Source organism: Onychomys torridus, chromosome 15 (assembly GCF_903995425.1).
Source record: "Onychomys torridus chromosome 15, mOncTor1.1, whole genome shotgun sequence".
NCBI lineage: Eukaryota > Metazoa > Chordata > Mammalia > Rodentia > Cricetidae > Onychomys > Onychomys torridus.
The window spans coordinates 18,413,987-18,423,825 of record NC_050457.1 but is presented as its reverse complement, the minus strand read 5'-3'; the positions used below and the strand labels follow the sequence as shown (position 1 = coordinate 18,423,825).

Sequence of the window (9,839 nt, the reverse complement as noted above, 5' to 3'; positions counted from 1 at the left end):
GTTTTGGAGCCAGGGTTTCTCTATGTAACAGCCATGGCTGCCCTGGAACTCACTCTGTAGACCAGGCTGGCCTTGAACTCACAGAGATCTGCCTGCTTCTGCCCCTTGAGTGCTGGGATTAACAGAATCTTTAAGAGAAGGTGGCCCACTGGGCAGTGGTAGTGCACACCTTTAATCCCAGCACTCGGGAGGCAGAGGCAGGTGGATCTCTGAGTTCGAGGCCAACCTGGTCTACAGGGTGAATTCCAGGACGGCCAAGGCTACACAGAGAAACCCATCTAGAGGGGAGAGGGGTAGTGGTCCATCACAATACTAAAGAGGTCCCTGTGCATTATGCATTTCCAAGGCTTTTGTGATCAGGACTGAAGACCATGACACAGGAACAGAGGATGACATGGGCGGGAGTCCTGCCCTGTAGTGCTGGGTTGAGGGATTCCTGCTCTTTACACTGAGAGTTTGGAGCATCCAGATGAACAGGTTATGTCCTTCTATTTTGCATTGTGCCACTTGACCTCTGGGACACAAGAGAACTCATCAGAAAATAATTTGCTTTTAAAAGGAGCAGAGATGGCGAGGGCTGTCTTTCTCTCTGGGGTAACCTGCCATTGTCAACTTCTGCAGCTCAGGGGGGCTGATCTCACGACAGACTCTCTACACAGGCTCCTGGGGCAGAAGTGTGTTGCCTCTGCAAGCAGCCCTGGACCCTGCACCCCAAACAGCTTCGCCTTCTCCAGCCTAGGGGGTTGGCCGTGACTAATTTCTGGTTACATCACCACCTCTTTTTGTTCTGGATCTAGATCTGAAACTACATCCTGTACTTTTCAGATTCTTGCTTTTTCTCAGTGGTCCGTCTATACTTCAGCATGAAAGGCTGGCCTTGTTCAGCAGCAACAAACAGTTCCATTTGAGAAGTCTAGAAGAAGCGTGGCTAATTGGGCCTGAGATATGGACTCAGGTCTTCCTGTTGGCACAGCATTTTTGAGTTCCTATCCTGCAAGCTAGGCTCTGCCTGGTGAGGAGGTGGAAGGTGATAGTCAGATGCTGAAAATAACAACAAAAATGTACGATGATAAACATTTCCAGACAGGAGTAGATGCACTAGGCCAGCTTTAGAGAAAGGTAGGTTGTGAACAGGGAGTGTGAGTGTCCAATAGTGCCACAGCTCTGAGAGGTATCCACACTGTGGCCTCTGAGTTGGTAGCTTCCCAGACTCAAGTGGAGGAGAAAGCAAACCTGGGGATCCTCAGCAGGGTTCTGAGGGTCTCTGAAGCCAAGCAGGAACTTGGGGCTTTTAAGTGACACAGGTAATGTGGGGACTGAGCTCTTCATGAGCAGAGAAGTGAGCCCCTCAGAAATTTATCTAGTTAGAGAACATAGATTTGTGTTGTTGGCTTGATGGGGGAGAAGGGGAAAGAATGAATATTCTTGAGAACTGATGCCTTTGATAACAACACAAAGGCAGACCTGTGACTTTAGGAAGGTTGCAGGGAAAGTCAATCTTGTTCTTTGGAGATGGGTGAGAAAGGGCAAGGTGTATCAGTGATGTCCTGCTAGGTCATGCTGCATAACAAAAGCCACAAAAATCTCAGGTGCTCAGATCAGCAAAGACTCACCTCTTGCTCAGATAATAGAACCCTGAGTTTCTGTTACCCATTGTCTCAAGGATGGAACTCAAGGATGATTCCTTAGAGTTGGGAAGAAGAAACAGGGCAGGTGGACTGGAGACGGGAGCTGTTGGTAGAAGGGACATGGAAAGAAAAGGAAGAAAGAAAGCGATGCTTTCTGAGCTAGAAATCAAGAAAATGGTCAGTAGTGTCAGGCTCAGCAGTGGCAGCCTAAAAGCTGTTGTCTAGAACTATTGCCCTTTGTGGTGTGTAAGCACACATTTCATCAGGGGATAATTATTCCTCCCACTCTCTTCACGTCTACCTTACTGCTTTGAGCTGGCCCTCTTCAGGTAAAATGGACTTCCTGTTTAATTCAGGCCTCCAGCCTTGTCTGTTACTCAAAAACAGTATTACTGTCCATTGATCAGATTATTTATAAAGGAGGTTAATGACTATAAACCATGATACACATATATTCATGTCTTAGGATGTTGAAGTATTGATATTCATATATCCCAAAGAGGGTGTCTGACATGAGAGGTACCCCCTGTACATCAGAAAGGATATTACCAAACATCAAATATGCCATTTGTGCCAGAGGATGCTAACATAGTGAAAGCCATGCGTTTCAGGCAGTCCTCAGAAATCAGATTTTTACAAATGGCCCTTCCTTCCTGTCTAGAATTCCATGTCACAAAGACCAAATGGGATTTATCTCCATATGTAAGGATGGATCAATATTTAAGAATCATTTAATGTTTAATTAATTACATTAATTAAATTAATCACATCCACAGACTGAAAAAGGAAAATCATATGATCATATCAACAGAACAGAGAAAGCATTTGATAAAATCCAACATGGATACTCTCACTAAACTGACATTCAGAAACCTCCTGAACTTGACAAAGAACATGCTTGAAAACCCTACAGCTGACATTGTAAATGGTAAAAAGTAGTTAATGGTAAAAAAAAATATAGATGCTCTCCCATTGAGAAAGAACAAGGTAAGGATGCTCTGATAACTGCTCATTGGAACTTCTAGCCAAGAAAGTAAGACAATAAATTAAAAGGTGTCTGGATTGGGAAGTGTCTTAGGGTTTCCGCTGCTCTCTCATGACCAAAAGCAACTTGGGGAGAAAGGATTTATTTTACCTTATCGTTCCACATCATGGTCCACTGTAAAAGAAAATCAGGGCAGGAACTCAAGGGAGGAACTGCAGCAGAGACTATGGAGGAAAGCTACCACACTAGCTTGTTCCCCATGGCTTGCTCAGCTTGCTTTTAGCACCCAAGACCACATCTAGGGGTGGCACCACCCACACACAGTGAGCTAGACCCTTTCATGTCAACCATTATTTAAGAAAATGCCCCAGAGACCTGAAAGACAATCCGATGGAGGCATTTTCTCAATTGAGTTTCCTCTTCCCAAATTTGTGTCAAGTTGAAATAAAACAAAACTAATAGCACAGGAAGGAAGTAAAACTATCTTTATACAAAGAGGTCATTACAGTCTACGTGGACATCCAAAGAAATTAACGCCCGTGAACTAACACGTGATCACAGAAACTGCTTTCCTATGTACTGCTGATGAGCAAGCAGAGTTCCAAATTAAAAGCACAGTCTAATTTATGTCTGAACACCTGGAAAATGAAATACACAGGTGTAACTAACAGAATCCATACAAGATGTCCTTGGGGCAAATTACAGGGAACAAAATAAAAAACTAGATGGACATCCATGTTCTTAGCGATGGTGTTAAGATGTCAGTCCTTCTTGACTTCATTCATCTGTAGCCTCAGTGCAATCCCATCAAAATCTCAGCAAGTTTTATCTGTGGAGACCAACAAATTGATTCATGGGTTAAACAAACAAACAAACAAACAAACAAATAAATAAATAAATAAATACACCACCCAGAATAAATAACACAAGGCTGAAGGGGGATAGCACTGTCCAATTTCAAGATTTACTATTACAGCAGTTAAGACAGGTGATGTTGAAAGGACAGGTGGGTCAGTGGAACACAACACGGTCTGGAAGCAGCCCACAGGAACTCAGCCAATTTGTCAGAAAAAGGCAAGCAGTCTGTTCAGCAAATGGTGCTGAAGAAATGGCTGCCTACATGGTAGATTGGGAGGAAGGACGTCCCAAAGATACACGTGGTAAAGCATCCCAAGTGTGGGAAGAACTTTACAGTCTCAACAATAAGCAAACAAAACAACTGAAAATGACCATGTCAGCAGCGTCTCAGTCTGTTGAATTGCTCTCAAGAAGAACTCGTCCATGTTATAATTTAGTTGATCAATACACCAGCATAATCTCTCAAAGATATGCACTGCTGGCTGCCTTTTTTAAAAAAACAAATATAGTAACGATAACATCACAACTAAGAAATTAACACTAATTCATTGGTATCAATTATCCATTGCCCAAGCTTCCTCAATTGTTTTGTTGTTGTTGTTTTTTCTTCTTTTCCTATTTTTTGTTTTTTCCTAGATAGGGTTTCTCTGTGTGGCCTTGGCTGTCCTGGATCTCGCTCTGTAGCCCAGGCTGGCCTTGAACTCACAGAGATCTGCCCGTCTCCGCCTCCCGAGTGCTGGGATTAAAGGTGTGCACCACCACCACTCTTACCAACCGAAAACGCCAGCTCTATCAGGCCAGCATGTGGTACATGCTGGGTACAGCTCTTTTGTCTCTTCTGTGGACGTCTTAGATGACCCCCTCCCAACAGCACCCACGGCAGTGCTTCCTACCTTTCTTCTGACCTCCTTCCTGCCTGGGCTCCGTCTTTCTTAGGTAGTCTTCTGCTTATTTGCCCTATCCCTAGTTTTGATGCAGGCTGGGTTGTATCCAACATTCATTTGTGGAGAACCTTAGAAATATTCTCCTAACAGTGCGTAAGCTCCATCTTCTCTACTCACTGCACCAACTGAAAATTCTTCATTAGTGTTTTTTTTTTTTCCAGCTTTTTCTTTCTTTCTTTTTCATATTGAAATCTTTGACCAACTTAAATGTATTTTGATTACAGAGGTAAAAATATCTGTATTTTGTTTTCCAGATTGCTAGCGAGTCATTAAGTAACCTATTTTTCCTCCAGGGGTCTGAAATACCTTTTATCATACACCGAATTCATGTATGTACATGTAAATTTGTATGTATTTCCATATATATCATATATAATTTGCTCCTGACCCCATTTCTCTTTTTAGAAAGTGTGTGTGTGTGCATGCACTTGGGTGTGTGAGCTCTAGGGATCAAACCCAGGTCCTCGTACACACTAGGCAAGTGTCACATACTCAGGTGTTGGAGTAAGTTGTAATAGCAGGCAGGCTGGCTTTCTCAACATTCTTTTTCGTATTTCGCTCCCAGCTATGGCTTCCTGTTTGAACAACAAAAATCCTTCAGTTGGATTTCAAAGTCATTCTGTCAAATTCTTCCTTGCTCCAAACTCTGTTGTACATTTATTATTCATTAAACTTCAATTAACACAAGAAATAACATTTTTTCCCATAGTATTTTTTCTCCATATATAGTACAAGTTATTTTTAAAGTGTCTTATTTGACTCTTTGGAGCTTAGTCCTTTTCTGTTTGGTTATTGCTGCCACACGTGAGAGCTTTAGGATTCTACACACACATTTTATGTCTGCTGGAAGAACCACAGCCTGGGCGTGAGGTCAGACTGTTTCACATCTCTGTGCGCATCAGCATGGTCAGATCCTGAGATACCACGGGAGAATACTCCACGCCTGCCTCTTTGTTGTTGCATCACCTGGGTGCCTGTAGCTCACAGGGACGTCACATGGCCTTCCCCTGTCCTCTCAATACTAGAATGTCAGTCCTATTGGGTGAATCAATGGTGTCATCTCTTTCTACAAGAATCCCATCTACAAACACAGCTACATTCTCAAATTGCGGAGGTTAGGTCTTCAACATGTCTTCTTGGGTGACATAATGCAAGCCTTCACTGTTATATAGTTTTATAAGTGCCTGTATTAATTTAATTTCCAATTGTACAGGTAGTCCATGTTTCCTGGTACTTATCAGCTGCTTATAATGAGAACAATGCAACTTCTACTGAGGCAATTTCTCATTTCTTCCCCTTGTCTGTCTTATCAGCTGATACTTAAGTACACCAAGCTAACAACTTGGTATTCATTATCTATTTGAACCTGATTATAACATTAGGAACACAACTATCCATTTGCATTTCTTCCTCTATGAACCATTTTTCATTCATCTTTTATTGAAAAAACTGCATTAATTTGAAAGAACTGTGCATTAAAATTATTTACATCTTTTTGTAAATACATACTGAAAATATTTCCCTTGAAAAATACGAAGCATCAGAAGGCATACAATAGAAGGAAGGCACAGGCTTACTGTAAGGTAATTCTACATGTCTGTGTGAGTGTCCAGTGGAAAATACCTCTCATAAGAGCAGGAAGATGAGTAGTGGAGTATGATGTGGATTTTAAGAAGCACTCTTGAATTTCAATTACACTAATACTTCTAATTTATTTCACAGTACAGTATTTCTGAACCATTCAATTCTTTCCAGCTAACACACTCAACAGGGCTTCAAGGAAGACACCATCTGATTAACCCTTTAATGCCAAAGCTTCAGAACTCTTGCTCTCACACACCAGATTTCCACTGACATTTAAAATTCCCAATTTGTCATCAAAGAAGGGATTAATCTGTCCTTGGTTTATCTAAATGACCTAATAATAAGATTTAAATGACAACCAACTATAGGATATGTCCTTATTAAGTTTGATAGGGTTTTTAAAAAGCCAACTAATGTGATGAAGTCTGCAAAGTGATTTAGATTAAACAAGTTTGACTACTCAATTTGGAAGAGATTCAGTTCACAGGTATAGGCAGTTGTAAAATGTTAAGCTTTGAATGTTACTGTCCAGAAAGTTGAGAAATGTTAGATACACATTATATTAATTAGTTTTCATTACTTACAAACATGTGCTTATTTTCAGTGTGCCCCCACCCCCGACACCATCCTATTTCTTCCTAAGAACTGTTTACATGGTGCAGTACAGGCTAAGGAAAAATTAACACCCATTAAGAAATGTAAATGATTGAAAGCTCAACCAGAAAGCTCTTGTCAGGATCACTGGGGAGAAATGACTCACTAGCACTGATCTTCCCATAGCCAAGTACAAATGAGAGGCTAAGACAGGAGGAGGGTGCATTCCTAGGGAGACTTCAGAAATACCAGGAGAGTGTAGGATTTTCTATTCTTCAGTCCTGAGAGTTTCCGGTGACCATTCACCATCCAGAAAACCAGATCAACACACCACCATTGCAAGTACTTCTAGCATTGTGTCTTTTCTTCATTGTGGTTCTAAACTTCCTATGTTATTTAGTACTATTTTGGTTCACTGTATCAATGCCATGTTCAGCTGGGGCCGTGAAGTTACCCACATGTTCCAGGTATATAAGATACCAAGTGAGTTGTGTACTTTAGAGAAAAAACAAACAAAAAAACCCTTAAATGATTTGCCAATAGGTTTATAATCCTGCAGGAAAAATACTTGGTGATAAAATACTTGTTTCTAGTCAATGAAGACAGTTTGGCTGCATCTGGTAGCAATGGTCTGTAAGTCCAGTGAGTCAGGATACTGAAACAGGCGGAATTAAGTTCAAGGCCTTTGTGAACTCTATTGTGAGCTCAGGGAACCTGAGGAACTTAACTGGAGCCTATCTCAGAATAGGAAGTCAAAACTCCAGTGGGAGAGGTGACTTGGTAGCAGAGCACTTGTCCACCATGTCTGAGGCCTACGGCCCTTCACTAGCACCACACCGAAACAGGACGAGAAGCACCAGCTCCAGTCCACACTTGGCTGTGCTGTCCTGCTGCTGAACTTCCTGGGGACACATAAGGCAAGTCTACCCCTCGACATAAGGGCCAACACACACCAAGGCATGATTCTGCCACAGTTCAAGCTGGGGAACCCACGAGTTTATTGGGATCTCTTACAGAGAGTAAGTGGGGGGTCTGCCCAGCAGGGACACGGGCTCCCACAGCTGCACAGATGGGACTCCTCCCTAGTCTCCCCAGCTGATATACTTATTTTTAAACCAATCTACAATTAAATTATTTAAACTTCAGATAGAAAGTGACACATATCAAAAATACCTATGTGACTTAATGAACAACCATTTAACTAAGTGGCCGACTGAAATTTTTATAAAGTATGAAATGAACAATTTTATTAGATGAACTCATTTATTTGACACATTAAGTTATGCAAAGAAAAATATATGCAACTGCATAAAAAGAATCACATTTTCATATTACTAAACACAGCAGTGGCCAAAAATAATGAATTGTAGAGTGGACCCCAGGACTTAATGCAAAAAACACTCTGTAGAGCGAAACTTCAGGCTTCTAACTTCACTGAATCCAGAACTACACGTGCTTCTTTATACTCCTCAGCTTCCTCCAAGTCTTTTTCACTTTCCTGAAATGAAAAAGAGCACAATTAAATTTGTCCTTTAGGAATTTCCATACTTGATACTACAGACCAGTAAGTAACCCAGAATTAAAGGAAAGGACTCCAGGATTTCTAAATTATCCACCTCTGCTCCTTTCTTACTGGGAACAGAGGAAATGAAAGGTTAGCTTGTTTTTATTGTATAGTCTCACATTATGTATTTTCATGTTGTAATTATAAACACAATTGCCTAAAATTATTAGCATTAAGTAATTAAATAAAAATCTTATTAAATTTAAAATCATTCTTATTTGGCCAACATTATCCTACAAAAAAGATTATTCACAATGTATTAAAAGTAAAAGGATTGGGGATTTAGCTCAGTGGTAGAGCGCTTGCCTAGCAAGTGCAAGGCCCTGGGTTCGATCCTCAGCTCCAAAAAAAAAAAAAGGGCTGGAGAGATGGCTCAGAGGTTAAGAGCACTGATTACTCTTCCAGAGGTCCTGAGTTCAATTCCCAGCAACCACATGGTGACTCACAACCATATGTAATGAGATCTGGCGTGCTCTTCTGTATACATAATAATAAATAAATAAATCTTTTTTTTTTTTTTTTTTTAAAGTAAAAAACCCAGGGATGCAAGGGTGGTTCAACATACGAAAGTCAGTCAATGTAATACACCATATGAACAAACTGAAAGGAAAAAAAAACCCCACGATCATCTCACTAGATGTTGAAAAGGCATTTGACAAAATCCAACACCCCTTCATGATAAAGATCTTGGAGAGATCAGGAATACAGGGAACATACCTAAACATAATAAAGGCAATTTACAGCAAGCCTACAGCTAACATCAAAGTAAATGGAGAGAAACTCAAAGCAATTCCACTAAAGTCAGGAACAAGACAAGGCTGTCCGCTCTCCCCATACTTATTCAAATAGTACTTGAAGTTCTAGCCAGAGCAATAAGACAACAAAAGGAGATCAAGGGGATACAAATTGGAGAGGAAGAAGTCACACTTTCACTATTTGCACACGCTATGATAGTATACATAAGTGACCCCAAAAATTCTACGAGAGAACTCCTACAGCTGATAAACTCCTTCAGTAAGGTGGCAAGATACAAGATTAACTCAAAAAAATCATAGCCCTCCTATACACAAATGATAAACAGGCTGAGAAAGAAATCAGAGAAACATCACCCTTTACAATAGCCACAAGTGATATAAAATATCATGGGGTAACTCTAACTAAACAAGCAAAGGACCTGTATGACAAGAACTTTAAGTCCCTGAAAAAAGAAATTGAAGATGTCAGAAAACGGAAAGATCTCCCATGCTCATGGATAGGTAGGATTAACATAGTAAAAATGAGCAATCTTACCAAAAGCAATCTACAGATTCAATGCAATCCACATCAAAATCCCAACACAATTCTTTACAGACCTGGAAAGAACAATACTCAACTTCATATGGAAAAACAAAAAACCCAGGATAGCTAAAAGAATCCTGTACAATAAAACAACCTCTGGAGGCATCACAATCCCTGACTTCAAGCTCTACTATAGAGCTACTGTAGATGTACCGATCTTATTAAATAAGAAACACAGAGCCAAATGCAGTTAAAAGCCCAAGAGGTCAGAGCAGAAGCTAAAAGCTGAGACTAAAACCGCCTTCTTACCCCTCGCTCTGCTGCTGTCCTTCCCCTGAGAAACAGACCTACTTCCTGTCAGTCTGTCTTTTTACTGACTTTCTGTTCTGCCTTCTCATTGGTTG

At 40.8% G+C, this 9,839-nt stretch overlaps 1 protein-coding gene across 1 annotated transcript in view; it reads right to left on the bottom strand.

Moving 5' to 3' along the window:
• Positions 1–5,137: 5,137 nt before the first annotated feature.
• Tbca (tubulin folding cofactor A) overlaps positions 5,138–9,839 on the bottom strand; it is a 63,512-nt gene continuing 58,810 nt past the window's right edge. The window contains exon 4 of the mRNA XM_036206700.1: positions 5,138–8,091. Coding sequence (XP_036062593.1) covers positions 8,011–8,091 — 81 coding nt within the window. The 3' untranslated portion in view covers positions 5,138–8,010. The remainder of the gene's footprint in view (positions 8,092–9,839) is intronic.